Source organism: Schistocerca serialis, chromosome 10 (genome assembly GCF_023864345.2).
Source record: "Schistocerca serialis cubense isolate TAMUIC-IGC-003099 chromosome 10, iqSchSeri2.2, whole genome shotgun sequence".
NCBI classification, from domain to species: Eukaryota; Metazoa; Arthropoda; class Insecta; order Orthoptera; family Acrididae; genus Schistocerca; species Schistocerca serialis.
In genome coordinates this window covers 203,268,430-203,289,274 of record NC_064647.1, presented here as the reverse complement: position 1 = coordinate 203,289,274, position 20,845 = coordinate 203,268,430, and the positions used below count along the sequence as shown (strand labels likewise).

Here is a 20,845-nt window from a genome sequence, read left to right as displayed (position 1 = left end):
CGCAACCATTTCCATGAAGCTGGGCTACGGTACCGCACACCGCCCCAACATCGTGCAGCCCGCCTCCAGTGGTGTCGCGACAGGCGTGAATGGAGGGACGAATGGAGACGTGTCGTCTTCAGCGATGAGAGTCGCTTCTGCCTTGGTGCCAATGATGGTCGTATGAGTGTTTGGCGCCGTGCAGGTGAGCGCCACAATCAGGACTGCATACGACCGAGGCACACAGGGACAACACCCGGCATCATGGTGTGGGGAGCGATCTCCTACACTGGCCGTACACCACTGGTGATCGTCGAGGGGACACTGAATAGTGCACGGTACATCCAAACCGTCATCGAACCCATCGTTCTATCATTCCTAGACCGGCAAGGGAACTTGCTGTTCCAACAGGACAATGCACGTCCGCATGTATCCCGTGCCACCCAACGTGCTCTAGAAGGTGTAAGTCAACTACCCTGGCCAGCAAGATCTCCGGATCTGTCCCCCATTGAGCATGTTTGGGACTGGATGAAGCGTCGTCTCACGCGGTCTGCACGTCCAGCACGAACGCTGGTCCAACTGAGGCGCCAGGTGGAAATGGCATGGCAAGCCGTTCCACAGGACTACATCCAGCATCTCTACGATCGTCTCCATGGGAGAATAGCAGCCTGCATTGCTGCGAAAGGTGGATATACACTGTACTAGTACCGACATTGTGCATGCTCTGTTGCCTGTGTCTATGTGCCTGTGGTTCTGTCAGTGTGATCATGTGATGTATCTGACCCCAGGAATGTGTCAATAAAGTTTCCCCTTCCTAGGACAATGAATTCACGGTGTTCTTATTTCAATTTCCAGGAGTGTATTTGTTCTGTTGGGGCATAATAAGTAATAAACCAAATTTGGTATTTGATTACATAAGCTACGTAAATACGCAGTTGCAGTGTTATATGTGGCGCCGCGTGACAGGACGTTGTTCAGCTTCAGTCTGTATACGGTGCTACTACGTTGGTGGAGATACGGAGCACAGAGGGGAGAGTCTCATAGCACGCCTTACGACTGCACCCGGCAGGCAGAGTACATCAACTCACCTTGATGACGCTCTCCAGCACCCTGAGATCGGCGAGGTCTGCGAGGGTGGCGGGGCGCAGATAGTCGTCGCCCTCACCAAAGACGGCCCTCAGCTCCTGGTGGACCGCATCCTGCCACTTTGGCTGTAGCGACAGCACCGCCAGCACGAAGCTGATGGACACGGACGTGGCCTCGCTGCCGGCCACAATCACGTTCATGATCTGCAAGGTAATTACGTGAGCGTTCATGCACTCCTTCTTCTGGAGGCCCACAGCAAGGAATGGCCATTACTGCAGGGAAACCTGCGCATACAAGCAGCTGAAAGCTGCCCACGCTCAAGAAAAGAAGATCATTATTCTAAAATAAATCGGTTGTTCAAGATTTACTTGCGATATGGAGGTGAACATTGATCAGACAGAACATTATAATCACCGAACTACACTACTGGCCATTAATATTGCTACACCACGAAGACGACGTGCTACAGACGCGAGATTTAACCAACGGGAAGGAGATGCTGTGATATGCAAAGGATTAGCTTTTGAGAGCATTCACACAAAGTTGGCGCCCGTGGCGACACCTACAACGTGCTGACATGAGGAAAGTTTCCAACCGATTTCTCATACACAAACAGCAGTTGACAGCCGTTGCCTGGTGAAACATTCTTGTGATGCCTCGTGTAAGGAGGAGGAATGCGTACCAAACGTATCCGACTTTGATAACGGTCGCATTGTAGCCTACCCCCACTGCGGTTTATCGTATCGCGACATTGCTGCTCGCGTTGGTCGAGATCCAATGACTGTAGGCAGAATATGGAATCGGTGGGTTCGGGAGGGTAAGACGGAACGCCGTGCTAGATCCCAACGGCCTAGTATCACTAGCAGTCGAGATGACAGGCATCTTATCCGGATGGCTGTAACGGATCGTGCAGCCACGTCTCGATCCCTGACTCAACAGATGGGGACGATTGCAAGACAACAGCCATCTGCACGAACAGTTTGACGACGTTTGCAGCAGCTCGGAGACCATGGCTGCGGTTACCCTTGACGCTGCATCACAGACAGGAGCGCCTGCGATGGTGTACTCAACGACGAACCTGGGTGCACGAATGGCAAAACGTCATTTTTTTTCAGATGAATCCAGGTTCTGTTTACAGCATCATGATGGTCGCATCAGTATTTGGCGACATCGCGGCAAACGCACATTGGAAGCGTGTATTCGTCATCGCCATTCTGGCGTATCACCCGGCGTGATGGTATGGGGTGCCATTGGTTACACGTCTCGATCGCCTCTTGTTCGCACTGACGGCACTTTGAACAGTGGACGTTACATTTCAGATGTGTTACGACCCATGACTCTACCCTTCATTCGATCCCTGCGAAAGCCCACATTTCAGCAGGATAATGCACGACCGCATGTTGCAGGTCCTGTATGGTCCTTTCTGGACACAGAAAATGTTCGACTGCTGCCCTGGCCGGCACATTCTCGAGATCTCTCACCAATTGAAAACGACTGGTCAATGGTGGTCGAGCAACTGGCTCGTCACAATACGCCAGTCACTACTCTTGATGAAGTGTGGTATCGTGTTGAAGGTGCATGGACAGCTGTACCTGTACACGTCATCCGATCTCTGTTTGATTCAATGCCCAGGCGTATCAAGGCCGTTATTCCGGCCAGAGGTGGTTATTCTGGGTACTGATTTCTCAGGATCTTTGCACCCAAATTTCGTGAAAATATAATCACATGTCAGTTCAAGTATAACATATGTGTCCAATGAATACCCGTTTATCATCTGCATTTCTTCTTGGTGTAGCAATGTTAATGGCCAGTAGTGTACTATCGATATAGACCCATCCCGGCGATTGCAGCGTCGCCTAGCAAGTGATGACTGCTCTTCAGCCACACGCATGATGCATGTAGTATCAGTGAGCGTGCTGTCCGTGTGAAGAATGGGGAGGGCCCACGACCTACCTGAGTTTCACGGAGAGCAGATTGTGATGGCCCAGAGGCTCTGCACGAGCGTTTCCGAAACTAGACCTGCAGGGTGTTCAAGGAATGCTGTGGTGAGTGTCTTCAACACATGGCGAAACCAAGAAGGAACCACTTCCAGACTTTGTGGGTTTGAGCGGGCAACCCTCATTACAGATGTCAGACGTCGTGGGCTGGGCAGACTGGTAAAAGAGGACAGGCGGCCAACTGTGGCGGATCTGACATCAGACGTTAATGATGGGCAGTTTGCAACTGTGTCTGAATACACAGTGCACCGAAAACGTCTAACTATGGCCTTGTACATTCGACAACCCTTCATGTCATCGACAACTCCGACTGAAATGGTCAATGGACGACGATGAAGCGGCAGTGCCTTTCATGTTGCCGATGGGAGGACGAGAATCCGTCGTCTTCCAGGGAAACAGCACCTTGAGACCTGTACTGCAGGACGAGGCAAGCTAACGGAGGACCCTGTACAGTCTGGGGAACATTCGCGTGGGCAGGTATGGATCTAGTGGAGCTCGTGGAAACACCATGACCGCCAAGAATTATCGTATTCTAGTTGCACATCACGTACACTCCTTCTTAGCAATCCCATACAACCGCTCACTTGACGAAAGGTCTGTTCCTAAAGACTGAAAAGTAGCATATGTCACACCATTATTCAAGGAGGAGGAGGAGGAGGGAGGAGATTAGTGTTTAACGTCCCGTCGACAACGAGGTCATTAGAGACGGAGCGCAAGCTCGGGTTAGGGAAGGATGGGGAAGGAAATCGGCCGTGCCCTTTCAAAGGAACCATTCTGGCATTTGCCTGAAGCGATTTAGGGAAATCACGGAAAACCTAAATCAGTATGGCCGGAGACGGGATTGAACCGTCGTCCTCCCGAATGCGAGTCCAGTGTGCTAACCACTGCGCCACCTCGCTAGGTCATTATTCAAGAAAGGAAATAGGAGTAACCCATTGAATTACAAACCCATATCACTGACCTCAATTTGCAGTGTGATTTTGGAGCATATACTGTACTCGAACATTATGAGTCACCTTGAAGAAAATGACTTATTGATACATAACCAACACGGATTCAGAAAATATCGTTCTTGCGCAACACAGCTAGCTCTCTATTCCCATGAAGTAATGAGTGCTGTCGACAATGGATCAGAAATCGATTCCATATTCCTAGATTTCCAGAAGGCTTTTGATATCGTTCCTCACAAGCGACTATTAATCAAATTGCGTGCATATGGAGTATCGTCTCAGTTGTGTGACTGGATTCGTGATTTCCTCTCAGAGAAGACCCACTTCGTAGTTTATTTATTCTCGAATCAGAAACATACAAATTTACAGTTGCCATACACATCAATAAATATATACACACAAATTGTGTTTACAGGGTGTTTCAAAAATGACCAGTATATTTGAAACGGCAATGAAAACTAAACGAGCAGCGATAGAAATACACCGTTTGTTGCAATATGCTTGGGACAACAGTACATTTTCAGGTGGGCAAACTTTCGAAATTACAGTAGTTACAATTTTCAACAACAGATGGCGCTGCAAGTGATGTGAAAGATATAGAAGACAACGCAGTCTGTGGGTGCGCCAGTCTGTACGTCGTCTCTCTGCTGTAAGCGTGTGCTGTTCACAGCGTGCAAGTGTGCTGTAGACAACATGGTTTATTCCTTAGAACAGAGGATTTTTCTGGTGTTGGAATTCCACCGCCTAGAACACAGTGTTGTTGCAACGAGACGAAGTTTTCAACGGAGGTTTAATGTAACCAAAGGACCGAAAAGCGATACAATAAAGGATCTGTTTGAAAAATTTCAACGGACTGGGAACGTGACGGATGAACGTGCTGGAAAGGTAGGGCGACCGCGTACGGCAACCACAGAGGGCAACGCGCAGCTAGTGCAGCAGGTGATCCAACAGCGGCCTCGGGTTTCCGTTCGCCGTGTTGCAGCTGCGGTCCAAATGACGCCAACGTCCACGTATCGTCTCCTGCGCCAGAGTTTACACCTCTATCCATACAAAATTCAAACGCGGCAACCCCTCAGCGCCGCTACCATTGCTGCACGAGAGACATTCGCTAACGATATAGTGCACAGGATTGATGACGGCGATATGCATGTGGGCAGCATTTGGTTTACTGACAAAGCTTATTTTTACCTGGACGGCTTCGTCAATAAACAGAACTGGCGCATATGGGGAACCGAAAAGCCCCATGTTGCAGTCCCATCGTCCCTGCATCCTCAAAAAGTACTGGTCTGGGCCGCCATTTCTTCCAAAGGAATCATTGGCCCATTTTTCAGATCCGAAACGATTACTGCATCACGCTATCTGGACATTCTTCGTGGATTTGTGGCGGTACAAACTGCCTTAGACGACACTGCGAACACCTCGTGGTTTATGCAAGATGGTGCCCGGCCACATCGCACGGCCGACGTCTTTAATTTCCTGAATGAATATTTCGATGATCGTGTGATTGCTTTGGGCTATCCGAAACATACAGGAGGCGGCGTGGATTGGCCTCCCTATTCGCCAGACATGAACCCCTGTGACTTCTTTCTGTGGGGACACTTGAAAGACCAGGTGTACCGCCAGAATCCAGAAACAATTGAACAGCTGAAGCAGTACATCTCATCTGCATGTGAAGCCATTCCGCCAGACACTTTGTCAAAGGTTTCGGGTAATTTCATTCAGAGACTACGCCATATTATTGCTACGCATGGTGGATATGTGGAAAATATCGTACTATAGAGTTTCCCAGACCGCAGCGCCATCTGTTGTTGAAAATTGTAACTACTGTAATTTCGAAAGTTTGTCTGCCTGAAAATGTACTGTTGTCCCAAGCATATTGCAACAAACGGTGTATTTCTATCGCTGCTCGTTTAGTTTTTATTGCCGTTTCAAATATACCGGTCATTTTTGAAACACCCTGTATATTACATGTGCCCAGTACTTTGCAACCTTCAAGGCGCTTGGAGTGGCTTGCAGGAGATCAGTCCTCGTGCAGGATGTAGGGCACAAGAGGCACTGGAGCATGTGGCTTGTGGTTTGTTCTCGTCCACAATCACAGGACGTATCTTCTGTTATAAAGCCCCATCTCTTCAGGTTGTCTCTGGATCGTCCAACTCCTGATCGTAATCTGTTTAAAGATTTCCACACCAGCCAGCTCTCGTTGTGTCCAGGTGGCAGTTCTTCATCTTCTGGCGTCTGCAGGTGAGGCGTCGACTTCTTCCATAACTCCAGCCTCGCCTTCTCTGGTGAAGTGGTGAGCTTCTCGGATGTTCTCAGGAAGCTCTTTCGCGATCTCAGCCGTTGCTGTGGTGGATTATGTCCGTGCAGTGGATGGGCACTGTCCCACTTTCAGTATCTTCTTGTTGGCAGCCACTGTTCTGCGTATCCATGTTGGCGCTATTCCAGCCAGGCAGTAGAGCTTATCAGTTGGGGTAGGTCTTAAGCAACCTGTGATCAACCTGCAGGTTTCGTTGAGAGCAATGTCTACTTGTCTGGCAAGAGATGACCTGTACTAGACTGGAGAAGCATATTCAGCAGTAGAAAAGCACAGTGCCATTGCAGAACAGCGAATAGTTTGTGGATGTGATCCCCACTGTGTCCCCGCTAGTTTGCGAATTAGGTTGTTTCGAGCGGAGATTTTCATTTTGGTGTTCTTCCTGTGAGTTTTGAATGTCAGAGTTCTGTCGAGAGTGACTCCCAAGTATTTAGGTGCGTGATGATGCTGGAGTTGGATGCAGCTCGTAGTGATATACGGTAAATCATCGAGTGGAACAGAAGTGATATCGGGCGTTCCGCTGTTCCCGATTTATTTAAATGATCTAGGTGATAATCTGAGCAGCCCCCTTCGATTTTTCTGTACGGTGCGAAAAGTGGCAATTGGCACTAAACAAAGAAAAGTGCGAGGTCATCCACATGGGTACTAAAAGAAATCCAATAAATTTTGGGTAATCGATAAATCGCACAAATCTAAGGGCTGTCAATTCGACTAAATGACTAGGAATTACAATTAGAGCAACTTAAATTGGAAAGACCACATAGATAACATTCTGGGGAAGGTGGAACAAAAATTGCGCTTTGCTGGCAGAACACTTAGAAGATGCGACAACCCCACTAAAGAGACAGTCTACATTACACTTGTCCGTCCTCTGCTGGGGTATTGCTGCGCGGTATGGGATCCTTACCAGGTAGAATTGACGGAGAACATCGAAAAAGTGCAAATAAGGGCAGCTCGTTTCATGTTATCGTGCAGTAGGGGTGAGAGTGTCACTGATGTGATACGCGAGTTGGGGTGGCAGTCACTGAAACAAAGGCGGCTTTCTTTGCAGCGAGATCTATTTACGAAATTTCAATCACCAACTTTCTCTTCCGAATACGAAAATATTTTGTTGAAACCCACCTACGTAGGAAGAAATGATCATCATAATAAAATAAGAGAAATCAGAGCTCGAACTGAAAGATTTAGGTGTTCCTTTTTCCCACGCACCATTCGAGAATGGAATAGTAGAGAAGTAGTATGAAAATTGTTCGATGAACCCTCTGCCAGGCACTTAAGTGTGAATTGCAGAGTAACCATGTACATGTAGATGTAGATGATGATCACGTTTCCCAATGTCAATGGCATTTTTCAACAGGATAATGCGCCACGTTGCAAGGAATGCGATGGAATGGTCCGAGAAATTCAGCGGCGTGTTGCAATTGATATGCTGGTCCGCAGCTTACCAGATCTGAACCCGATCGAACACTTCTGGGATGTGATTGAACATGGTGGCAGAGCCCATCGCCCCCATCCCCGGAATTTACGGGAATCAGGTGACGTGTGTGTGCAGGTGTGGTGCCAACTCCCTCCAGCAACCTACCAAGGCCTCGTTGCTTCCATGACACGACGCGTCGCTGCTTTTATCCGCACCAAAAATGGAGGTACTGGCTATTAGGTTGGTGGCCATAATATTCTGACTGATCAGTATAGTACAACGTTCGTTCAACCGATAATGTCTCAAATTTTCTTTTCAGCCATGAATATACAGGGTGCTTTAGCTGCCTGCTGGTTTTATGCAACCTGCAATGCCTTCAAATATCACGTGCAGGACTGTCATATTCTCACACTCTCTACGTGAAAACTACAAGGGCATTCCGAAAAGCAACGATACAATGGCTCGCAGTCCTTAAATACAACATTTATTTAGAAAACGTCAGTTACATCTTATTAAGTGGATTATTCGTTATTTTTCGACATAATCACCACCGGTATGCAAACATTTGTTAAGTTGGTGCACAAGCTTTTGTATCGCACAGTCGTAGAAGGCTGCCGCCTGTTGTTGGAACCACATTTCAACTTCATCTTTGATCTCTTCATCGTCGTGGAATGATTTTCCACCAAGATGTGACTTCAGGCAACGGAAGTCATGGAAGTCGGTGGGCGCAAGGTCCGGGCTGTATGGCGGATGGTCCAATACGTCCCATTTGAATTGTTTGAACAGTGCTTTGGTTACGAGCGCTGCGTGAGGCCGAGCATTGTCATGAAGCAAGCGGACTCCACTTGTCAGCATTCCCCTGCGTTTGTTTTGAATTTCCCTTCGAAGACGTTTCAAAGTCTGGCAATATGCAGCAGCATTAATTGTCGTTTCAGGAGGCATAAATTCCAACAGAAGAATGCCTTATCTGTCCCAAAACACAGAAGCCATGATTTTCTTTGCTGAAATCGACGTTTTGCATTTCTTGGCTTTTTGTGAATTGGAATGGCGCCATTGCATTGATTGTTGCTTGGATTCAGGTGTATGGTGATAAACCCACGTCTCGTCACCTGTCACAATGTGATCAAGGAACTCATCACCTGCTTCAGCATAGTGTGTGAGGAAGTCGAGTGCAAAGCTGATCCTTATCTTTTTGTGTTCTTCCGTTAACAGTTTTGGAACCCAGCGCGCACACAATTTCCTGTACCCTAACTTGACAGTCACAACGTCATAAAGAGTTGTCATTGACACGTTCAGTATGATCTGATGCAATTCATTCAATGTGAGACGTCTATTCTCACGAATTGCTTCCTCCGTTCTCCGAAGAAGGGCATCAAAGATCACAGATGGCTGATCTGTTCTTTCTTCGTCATCAACATCGGTCCTACCTTCAGAGAAATGACGACATCATTTCGTTACATTTTGTCGATTCATAATATTCCCATAAACAGAAACAATTTCTTTGTGAATAACCGCTGGTCGCTGACCTTTTGCATGAAGAAAACGTATGACAGAGCGCACTTTGCATTTGACGGGATTCTGAATCGGCGCAGCCATTTTAAACACGACCTACTCCAACCAGAAGTAACGTTCAACTGCCGAACGACCGCGAGGATAAAGCTAACGGTTCAAGGTTTACACCGGTGTTGCCAACTTGCTCGCCAAAACTCTTCTGTTCCTCTGGCGTATGGTGTATCTTTACTTTATGAAATACCCTCGTATTAGTCCCACAAGAAAGATGGACAGGACCTTTTTGTAACAAATATAATCTAGTTAAATTTTGTACTGGGATATGTTTTTGTTAGAGTTATTAAAAGCGTTCAAAAGTTACCTTCAAACCGCCTTTTCTTGAATAACTCTAAAACAAAGACCCCCAGAGAAAACGTATCCCAGTACAAATTTAAGTACATTAAAATTCTAACAAAAATATCTTGTTCAATTTTTTCTGTAGAACAAACAGTTTGCGTGTAGCGATCGCGAGAATACGATAACCTAGAGCGTGATTTTTGAAGGCGTTGCAGGTTGCATAAAACCCTTAGGTAAGGTCAGCTGAATCATCCTATATACAGGGTAAACCAGGAATCCATCAACGAACATTCAGAGGTGGTGGTATCGACCAAAACAAGGAAAATTCTAGTAAACATGGGCTCTAAAATCCATACCTAAAAACTTTGAGCATTTGTTCATCATCGATGCTGTGGAGATCTATTCTACTGCGAGCTCCTTGCTGTTCATATTTTAGGAGGATGTAGTATTGACCAAAACATGAAAAAAGTGTAGTAAACATGGGCTCTAAAACGCGTACCTTGAGAGCTACAAGCAGTTGTTCAATAGAAGATCGGTTCTAGGCACCTCAGTCCGGAACCGCGATGCTGCTACGGTAGCAGGTTCGCATCCTGCCTCGGGCATGGATGTGTGTGATGTTCTTAGGTTAGTTAGGTTTAAGTAGTTCTAAGCCTAGGGGACTGATGACCTCTGATGTTAAGTCACATAGTGCTTAGAGCCATTTGAACCATTTATTTGATAGAAGATACACGACTGGCCATTAAAATTGCTACACCAAGAAGAAATGCAGATGATAAACGGTTTTTCATTGGACAAATATACTAGAACTGACATCTGATTACATTTTCACGCAATTTGGGTGCATAGATCGTGAGAAATCAGTACCCAGAACAACCACCTCTGCCCGTAACAACGGCCTTCATAGGCCTGGGCATTGAGTCAAACAGAGCTTGGATGGCGTGTACAGGTACAGTGGCCCATGCAGCTTCAACACGATACCACAGTTCATCAAGAGTAGTGACTGGCATATTGTGACGAGCCAGTTGCTCGGCCACCACTGACCAGACGTTTTCAATTGGTGAGAGATCTGAATAATGTGGTGACCAGGGCAGCAGTCGAACATTTTCTGTATCCACAAAGGCCCGTACAGGACCTGCAACATGCGGTTGTGCATTCTCCTGCTGAAATGTAGGGTTTTGCAGGGATCGAATGAAGGGTAGAGCCAGGGGTTGTAACACTTCTGAAATGTAACGTCCACTGTTCAAAGTGCCGTCAATGCGAGAAAGAGGTGACCGAGACATGTAACCCATGGCATCCCATACCATCACGCCGGGTGATACGCCAGTATGGCGATGATGAATACACGCTTCCAATGTGCGTTCACCGCGATGTCGCCAAACACGGATGTGACCATCATGATGCTGTAAACAGAACCTGAATTCATCCGAAAAAGTGACGTTTTTCCATTCGTGCACCCAGGTTCGTCGTTGAGTACACCATCGCAGGTGCTCCTGCCTGTGATGCAGCGTCAAGGGTAACCGCAGCCATGGTCTCCGAGCTGATAGTCCGTGCTGCTGCAAACGTCATCGAACTGTTCGTGCAGATGGTTGTTGTCTTGCAAACGTCCCCATCAGTTGACTGAGGGATCGAGGCGTGGCTGCACGATCCGTTACAGCCATGCGGATAAGATGCCTGTCATCTCGACTGCTAGTGATACGATGCCGATGGGATCCAGCACGGCGTTCCGTATTACCCTCCTGAACCCACCGACTGCATATTCTGCTAACAGTCATTGGATCTCGACCAATGCGAGCAGCAATGTCGCGATACGATAAACCGCAATCGCGATAGGCTACAATCCGACCTTTATCCAAGTCGGACACGTGATGGTGCGCATTTCTCCTCCTTACACGAGGCATCACAACAACGTTTCACCAGGCAACGCCGGTCAACTACTGTTTGTGTATATGCTCATGTCAGCACGTCGTAGGTGTCGCCACCGGCGCCAACCTTGTGCGAATGTTCTGAAAAGCAAGTCATTTGCATATCACAGCATCTTTTTCCTGTCGGTTAAATTTCGCTTCTGTAGCACATCTTCTTGGTGTAGCAATTTTAATGGCCAGTAGTGTATCTTTCACAGTAGCGACGATGAACTAGTGGTGATATCTCATAGGAATGCACTTTGGAGCCCATGTTTACTGGACATTTTATTCTTGTTTTGGTCCATAGTGCACCTCTCAAAAAATGGCTAGCAGAGAGCTGTGAGTAGAAGATCTGTGCCTCATAGTAGCGAAGATTAACATGTGCTCATAGCTCTGAAGGTATGCATTGTTGATCTATTTGTTTGCTGCTCATTTTTTATTGTTTTCGTCTATAATACTACCTCTGGAATTTGGTTTGGTGAGTTCCGGTTCACCACGTATATACGAGAGCTATTTTTAAGGTCTCATCCGCCGTGAAATAGAAACGAAAATGAAAGACTAAAATATGTTCTTTACAATATTTAGCTTCATCTTCTACGTGGTTCTGTAGATAGTTTCCACTCAAAATTAGACATTTTTCGTAGCTTCGTAGCAAGTTTCCAATACTCTCCTCATAGTAGGCAGCCACTTGTATTGTCTACCAGTTCTCTATGATGGCCTGCAGCTCGTTCTCTGTGAACAAATTCTGCCCTTGTAGCCAGCAGTGCGTGTGAACAAAGAGATGAAAAACAGGAGAAGCCAAGTCTGAGCTCTGTGATGGGAGATCACACATTTCCCATCGAAAACACTGCACGAGAGCCTTCGATGCAGTTGCTGTCAGCAGCCGAGCCTTGTTATGAAGAACGACAACGCCTGTTCTGAATTGGCTTCGCAGAGGATTTTCTACAGTCGGCTGATCCACTTTTGGACAAGCTCATCGGACGACTCTGGCTTCCTCCACTGATGGCCTGCATCATCCTGGACCATAGCCACACGTTGCAGTCACACATGACAGTTGCGTTGTGCAGGCTGCATGAAATCAGGCGAAAGCCATCAGCATGTATGACGCGCTTGAAGGGAGACTCTATTGCTATAGGCACCTTTAGGTACTCACTGTACGCTCAGAACTGAAAACAGTAATGTGACGCGACAGCCAGGCATACCAGAGACACTACGCAACCCATTTCTTTGTACTTCAGATTAGATCTTTCTTGTACATGTGCGTGAAGTTTTGAACAGTTACTGTAATTGTGCAGTTTATGGTAACGATGCAGTCCATAAGAGCACTAATGGGTGATGAGAGAGTTAAAGCGTCAAGAAATGCAAGAAACTGACCTCAGTGACTGGCCACGTTTGGAACGTCGTGTCACAGCCACTGCTGTCGACGCCGTGCGTCATACGAACGCCAGTATTCTTACAGACGGGCTGAACACAGTTCGACAATCGGCTCTGCTCCTTTCAGTGGCCGCGCGGGGTTAGCCGAGCGGTCTAGGGCGCTGCAGTCATGGGCTGTCCAACTGTTCCCGGCGGATGTTCGAGTCCTCCCTCGGGCATGGGTGTGTGTGTTTGTCCTTAGGATAATTTAGGTTAAGTAGTGTGTAAGCTTAGGGACTGATGACCTTAGCAGTTATGTCCCATGGGATTTCACACACATTTGAACATTTTTTTCTTTTTTGCTTTCAGTGAGGATTAGAAGTGTGTGCTCAGTGCCGGCGAATCATGGATATTCGGTGTCATCAAGACGAATTCCACCGAATCCTCGCAACAGATCACGTGATTCAAAGAGAAAACCGTTGGAGCAGTTTGAGGCCAATGGGGAGAAGTTTCTTCCATGGATGGTTACAGGTTACCAGAGTGGAAATATAAAGGCAGTGACACCACCGGCAATCACCAGAAAAGAATAGACTGCAGGCAACACTGTCTGCTGGTAAAGTCGTACTGACAGTCTTTTGGAACAGTAATGATGTCATTCTACAGCATGTGTTGCCAAAAAAAGCAAACCACTAATACAGCGGGATATTAGAAGAAGCTGAACAAACTTAAGAACTGGCCCCGATGTGTCTGGTCTCAAGAAGAGCAAACTATCTCGGAGGGTTCTTCTAATGAGGCGCGCACGTAGGACTACTGGAAGGCAGCCTGCAGGCCGGCAACAACCAGTTACAATGTTAAGCTGAGTTTCTGCACAACCTTAGTGCGTTCTTGAACCCAACCTCACGCATCAACAGAAGAGATAGGCAAAGAATAGACAGGATTCAATATTCGTCGTTGTTGTTGTTGTTGTTGTGGTCTTCAGTTCTGAGACTGGTTTGATGCAGCTCTCCATGCTACTCTATCCTGTGCAAGCTTCTTCATCTCCCAGTACGTACTGCAACCTACATCCTTCTGAATCTGCTTAGTTCATTCATCTCTTGGTCTCCTTCTGCGATTTTTACCCTCCACTCTGTCCTCGAATACTAAATTGGTGACCCTTTATGCCTCAGAATGTGTCCTACCAACCGATCCCTTCTTCTAGTCAAGTTGTGCCACAAACTCCTCTTCTCCCCAATTCTATTCAGTACCTCCTCATTAGTTATGTAATCTACCCATCTAATCTTCAGCATTCTTCTGTAGCACCACATTTCGAAAGCTTCAATTCTCATCTTGTCCAAACTATTTATCGTCCATGTTTCACTTCCATACGTGGCTACACTCCATACAAATACTTTCAGAAACGACTTCCTCACATTTAAATCTATACTGGATGTTAACAAATTTCTCTTCTTCAGAAACGCTTTCCTTGCCATTGCCAGTCAACATTTTATATCCTCTCTACTTCGACCATCATCAGTTATTTTGCTCCCCAAATAGCAAAACTCCTTTACTACTTTAAGTGTCTCATTTCCTAATCTAACTCCCTCAGCCTCACCCGACTTAATTCGACTACATTCCATTATCCTCGTTTGCTTTTGTTGATGTTCATCTTATATCCTCCTTTCAAGACACTGTCCATTCCGTTCAACTGCTCTTCCAACTCTTTTGCTGTCTCTGACAGAATTACAATGTCATCGGCGAACCTTAAAGTTTTTATTTCTTCTCCATGGATTTTAATAGCTACTCCGAATTTTTCTTTTGTTTCTTTTACTGCTTGCTCAATATACAGATTGAATAACATCGGGGAGAGGCTACAACCCTGTCTCACTCCCTTCTCAACCACTGCTTCCCTTTCATGTCCCTCTGTTATCACGGTTAAACTCCCGGAGAAGTTCTAAGCTTATGAACACCCTCACAGAAAGCAATCTATGTTGAATACAATAATTTGCGGTTGATATTGCAGCAGTATCATTTATGAACTATCTTGTAGTTGTGGAAGAAATTTTGATAGCTTCTTCTTTCTTAAACATTCGTCTTCAGTTTGAGAACTTTTGTGGTTGCATTTTGTGGATATTCTTGAATTCTGTGTGTTTAGTGATTCACATTTACATTGTACTGTACTACAATGTGAGTAACGTCATGTTCAGGAAGTTGTTACTTAGTTGTTTATTCATTTACACATAATTTACGAAATGATATCAGACATGACATAGTGCTTGCAAAAGGAAACCTTTTTTATAAAATTATATAATCCACGCATACAGTAATATTTTCTCGTGTAAATGGAATTGCCTGTGCGTTAGTTTCGATTTTTACGTATACATTGTATATTACAAACAGGCTCCATGTATGATAGTTCTCAAGGGGTTTTAGCCAAATGACGTTCAAAGAAAGGATTGCAGTACTAAATCGTACTCATCATTATAGTGTGCTTGAAATGTGTGGAATTTAAGCATTACGAAATCGTCATGTTTTATTACGTTAATGGATATATATATATATATATATATATATATATATATATATATATATATATGTATATACACTCCTGGAAATGGAAAAAAGAACACATTGACACCGGTGTGTCAGACCCACCATACTTGCTCCAGACACTGCGAGAGGGCTGTACAAGCAATGATCACACGCACGGCACAGCGGACACACCAGGAACCGCGGTGTTGGCCGTCGAATGGCGCTAGCTGCGCAGCATTTGTGCACCGCCGCCGTCAGTGTCAGCCAGTTTGCCGTGGCATACGGAGCTCCATCGCAGTCTTTAACACTGGTAGCATGCCGCGACAGCGTGGACGTGAACCGTATGTGCAGTTGACGGACTTTGAGCGAGGGCGTATAGTGGGCATGCGGGAGGCCGGGTGGACGTACCGCCGAATTGCTCAACACGTGGGGCGTGAGGTCTCCACAGTACATCGATGTTGTCGCCAGTGGTCGGCGGAAGGTGCACGTGCCCGTCGACCTGGGACCGGACCGCAGCGACGCACGGATGCACGCCAAGACCGTAGGATCCTACGCAGTGCCGTAGGGGACCGCACCGCCACTTCCCAGCAAATTAGGGACACTGTTGCTCCTGGGGTATCGGCGAGGACCATTCGCAACCGTCTCCATGAAGCTGGGCTACGGTCCCGCACACCGTTAGGCCGTCTTCCGCTCACGCCCCAACATCGTGCAGCCCGCTTCCAGTGGTGTCGCGACAGGCGTGAATGGAGGGACGAATGGAGACGTGTCGTCTTCAGCGATGAGAGTCGCTTCTGCCTTGGTGCCAATGATGGTCGTATGCGTGTTTGGCACCGTGCAGGTGAGCGCCACAATCAGGACTGCATACGACCGAGGCACACAGGGCCAACACCCGGCATCATGGTGTGGGGAGCGATCTCCTATACTGGCCGTACACCACTGGTGATCGTCGAGGGGACACTGAATAGTGCACGGTACATCCAAACCGTCATCGAACCCATCGTTCTACCATTCCTAGACCGGCAAGGGAACTTGCTGTTCCAACAGGACAATGCACGTCCGCATGTATCCCGTGCCACCCAACGTGCTCTAGAAGGTGTAAGTCAACTACCCTGGCCAGCAAGATCTCCGGATCTGTCCCCCATTGAGCATGTTAGGGACTGGATGAAGCGTCGTCTCACGCGGTCTGCACGTCCAGCACGAACGCTGGTCCAACTGAGGCGCCAGGTGGAAATGGCATGGCAAGCCGTTCCACAGGACTACATGCAGCATCTCTACGATCGTCTCCATGGGAGAATAGCAGCCTGCATTGCTGCGAAAGGTGGATATACACTGTACTAGTGCCGACATTGTGCATGCTCTGTTGTCTGTGTCTATGTGCCTGTGGTTCTGTCAATGTGATCATGTGATGTATCTGACCCCAGAAATGTGTCAATAAAGTTTCCCCTTCCTGGGACAATGAATTCACGGTGTTCTTATTTCAATTTCCAGGAGTGTGTGTATATATATATATATATATATATATAAGTCAAATGTGCTAAATAATGTTTTTAGTGTTTTTAGTAGAGTGGAAGGTATCAGAACCAACTTATACTTGACATTCGTTTTACGCTATATTTCCAGTAAAAAACTTTTTAACAGTGCTGGCAAGTTATTGAATATTTAAGTTCCAGAATAATGAACTATTATTTCGACTGAAGAAAAAATCGTTGTCTTCATCTTTGGATTATCCTGTTTTGAAATATTTCATTAATAAACTCTCTTTTTACCAGATCAAGGCGAATGATTCTCAGGTTACAGTGATGGTGCAGATAACAATGAATACATTTTGTTATTGACAGATGTGATAAATAACACGTTAATACAGGACTCTACTCTGTGAATTAATTACATGAGCTGCTTAAAAAAGTTTAATATATATATATATATTTTTTTTTTACTTAAACACAAGGTCTTTCACTGCCAAGCTGAAAATTTTTCAATCTGCCCATTTAGTTTGTAAGAGCATATATTTCTCTATGATAAATGGAGAAGAAGGGCAAGATGAAGAGCTGTAATGAGAAAGATGGACATAGCAAAATATAATGAAGGAAAGTGAGTAGAAAAGCAGAGGAGTGGGAATAAGAATGCAGGAGAAGAATAAGAATTTGGACTATAACGAGAAGACTGATCAAAAGATAAGACAAAAATGGAAAAAATATAAGCAAAGAGGTGGTAGAAGAAGGTGGAATCGTAGGGGATAGCAGAGAAGTGTAAATATGGAAATGTCTGAAAGGAGGTGGAAGAGAAAAATGAGAAGGAAAGAGGTAGGAGGGAGAAAAAGGGGAAGAACTGCAAGAAGAGTGAAAGCAATGGATCAAAATCAAACAAATAAGACTGAGAGGAAAAACTTGAAAAAGAGAAAAATGAAGGCGTGAATAAAAAAGAGAATGGACAAAAGATAAGAAAAAGCAGTAAAAGTGAGTAAGATCTTGGAGAAGAACACAGGATGGCAGAATAAATGCAGTAAGATGGAGAATAAAGATGAGGAAGAAGGGAAAAGCGAAAACATAGTGGAGGATGAGCATGAAAGAGAAGATTTAAATGAATTGGTAAAGGGAGAATTAAGAAGAAGTAGGAACAGAATAACGTTTATGATAAGATGAGCGATGAGGCTGAGAGGTGAAGGACTGAAGAAGATTAGAATGAAGCTAAGGAGAAGAAGGTACTGGGGAATGAAAAGGGGGAGAGGAAGATAGATGAGATGGTACAGGAACAATGAAGAAGAAGTAGAAATAGAAGAATGAATTCTATAAAGTGAGTGAGTGGAAGCAAGGTGCATATGAACAAAAGGCAGTGGAGGTAGTAGTACAGTGGCAACTGAAAAAATAAATAAATATGTAATAAAGGTTATTGAGGGAGTGGAGGACAAGCAAAAGGATGAAAGGTTAGATGAAGTAGTGTTGGAAGAATGAGGTAGAAGTTGAAATTTAGTAAACTCTGGATAAACTCTGGATAAGGAACAGGATATGGAAGTCAAGCCAACTGAAGAGCTGAGGGAGATGAGGATAAAGTGAAGGGGAATGAAGCACTGAAGGATGAACTGGAGGAGGAAGAGTTAGGTGAAATGGTGGAGGCAGGAGAAGGAAGGAGAAGCAGAAAAGGAGAAGAGAAAGAATAAAGTGTGAGAGGGGAGGAGAACTGTGGATGAAGAAGTGGGAATAGGAGTAGGAGGTAGAGAAGATGTGGATGAAGTGTAGGGGAATAAGGTAGTGGAGAATGAGCAAGAAGAGAAAGATTTAGATGAAGTGTTGGAGGAAAAGTGACAGAGAAGTAGGATTATAGCAAGGACCATGTCAAAGTGAGGGAGGAGGATGGGAGTTGCAGATGAGGAAAACTAAATGTAGTTGGACGTGGAACTGGAGGAGAAGAAGGGAAGAAGTTCTAAAACAAGGACAGTGGGAGGAGAATGAGGTGCGGTAGGAGGAACAGGAGTAATAGGAAGGAGCTAAATATGTTGGGAAAGTGAAGAAAGACAAGGTAGCAGAGAATAAGCAGCAAGAAGGGATATAATAAGGAGGCCAGCCAGACTGCAACTGCTTCTAACTCACCGCATCCCGAGCCTCGTTGAGCGGCATCGTGGTCTGCCCACCCGTTCTTACGAGAGATTCGGTCAGGTTCAGGTGTTTTGTGGCAGGTTCCTTGTCTGTGGTCGTCGACGTCATGGCGATGCACTTCATGGCCCAGTCCTGCAGCAGCTGCGTGTACTTGAACAGGCCACGACCCTTGGAAGTCATCTTCAGTAGGAACTTGTTCTGCAGCCACGGCCGCAATATCATCATCTGTAAACACCAAATATCACACGGTGCTCGTCAGAGCTAGTCTCTGCTTGAAGGGGACTTCTGTAATCATTGACAACTCGCAAAAAACACGAATAGTATCAAAACTCCCTATGGAAAATCATGAGTACAAGGCCTAACTGTGATTCATTGTGAAAGTTAAACACTGGTCAAGCAGATAAACTGTAACTATCAGTTCCTGGACACGCCCATCGGCGGTCGTTGTTCTGAAAAAAGGTGCTGTTTCTTCAGTTTCCGGGGAGCAGTAACTGCTGCCCATCCTGTATATAACGCTCTCACCTTCCGTTAGTCCAGTTAAATGCTGGTGCTCTTTAACGTTTCCTCTTATAAAAAGTTTTACACTACAAAAGGGAATAAGTTTCTGCGATGACGCAAATCTGTGTCCGATATGATGGGTTTGCTGAAACGTAATGCCTCAGAATTTTCATGTGACAAATAAATAATAAGACAAAATTATTAACATCCTAAAACTTTATTGAACATGTCAAAATATTTATTTCTCAACGTAGTCACCCTGCCGATGAACACATTTCTCCCAAAGAGAGAGCAGTTTGTTGATACTGACACTGTAGAATGTTTGATATTTTTGACGGGACCACAACCTCACCTCTGCTTGCACCGCTTCGTGATTAACAAGCTGAAGTCCCCCAAGGTGATCTTCAAGTTGTGGAAACAGATAAAAAACGTATAGGGCCAAGTCGGTACAGTAGGAAAGATGATTGATGACCGTGAACTCAAGGTGTCAGATTGTTGTAGACATCACAGCGCTCTTGTATGATCTGGCATTGTCCTGCTGAAGGAGAGGTCGACCGCGTCGAATTCGTGCTTTCGGTCACAGCGTGCTGTTTCTCACACACCGGCATACTTTCGTCACACATTGCAATGCTACAACCTACAATTTGCAGCCCTGTACGGCCGGAGACTACAATCTGTGCGGGAAAATCGACCGAGTTGTATACATCACATGTAATACCTCAACTGATATGTAGAACAGAACAAAAAATTTGTAGGCACTACTTTTCAGCACACCCTTATACTAACTGCACAAGTTGTTGTTTGCTGACTGTTGCATATGGGGGCTATGCAGAATGAACCGCTGGGTCCATGCAGCATGACCATCCATCATTTGTGGAGAGGGTATCCTGTCTATTTTAATGGGCAGCACTGCAGCAACTGCACATGCCATTATACACTACATAATAAAACAGAACCCACAAAATTGGATAAACATCACAGTCTACCTCGACCACACTGTTCTCAAAGCCGACTGAATTCCAAAGGATGGCCAGTGTTTTTTCATACCCCTTGGAAAAGTAGCCTCTCAGAGGGTTGACAGGGAGCAGCACCTTACAGCCAGTAAGACAAACATTAGCCTGCTGAAGTGTCTGCATTCTGTTCTGGATGCAGCCTGACCGAAAGGTGGAGCGATGTTGGTTGCTCTCGAAGATGGAGCATCTCCCAGCAGCTCCTACAAACGTAGCATCAGAGTATGGGCCCTGTTGGGTGGAGCTTATAATACTGTTTGTTTATGGTTGATCTAAATTCCTATAATTTTTTGCTTTAAAATTTTCGCATATTGGTACTAAATTTTCTATATATATAAAGTGAGGTGCGATATACTGGAGGTTAAAGTTCTTTGCATTGTATGTGAGTAATGTA

General features: G+C 45.7%; 1 protein-coding gene across 1 annotated transcript in view; it reads right to left on the bottom strand.

Moving 5' to 3' along the window:
• LOC126424688 (cytochrome P450 4C1-like) overlaps positions 1-20,845 on the bottom strand; it is an 87,358-nt gene that overhangs the window by 12,681 nt on the left and 53,832 nt on the right. The window contains exons 5-6 of the mRNA XM_050087415.1: positions 18,938-19,168; positions 1,068-1,268 (exon numbers count right to left, since the gene is read on the bottom strand). Coding sequence (XP_049943372.1) covers positions 1,068-1,268; positions 18,938-19,168 — 432 coding nt within the window. The remainder of the gene's footprint in view (positions 1-1,067; positions 1,269-18,937; positions 19,169-20,845) is intronic.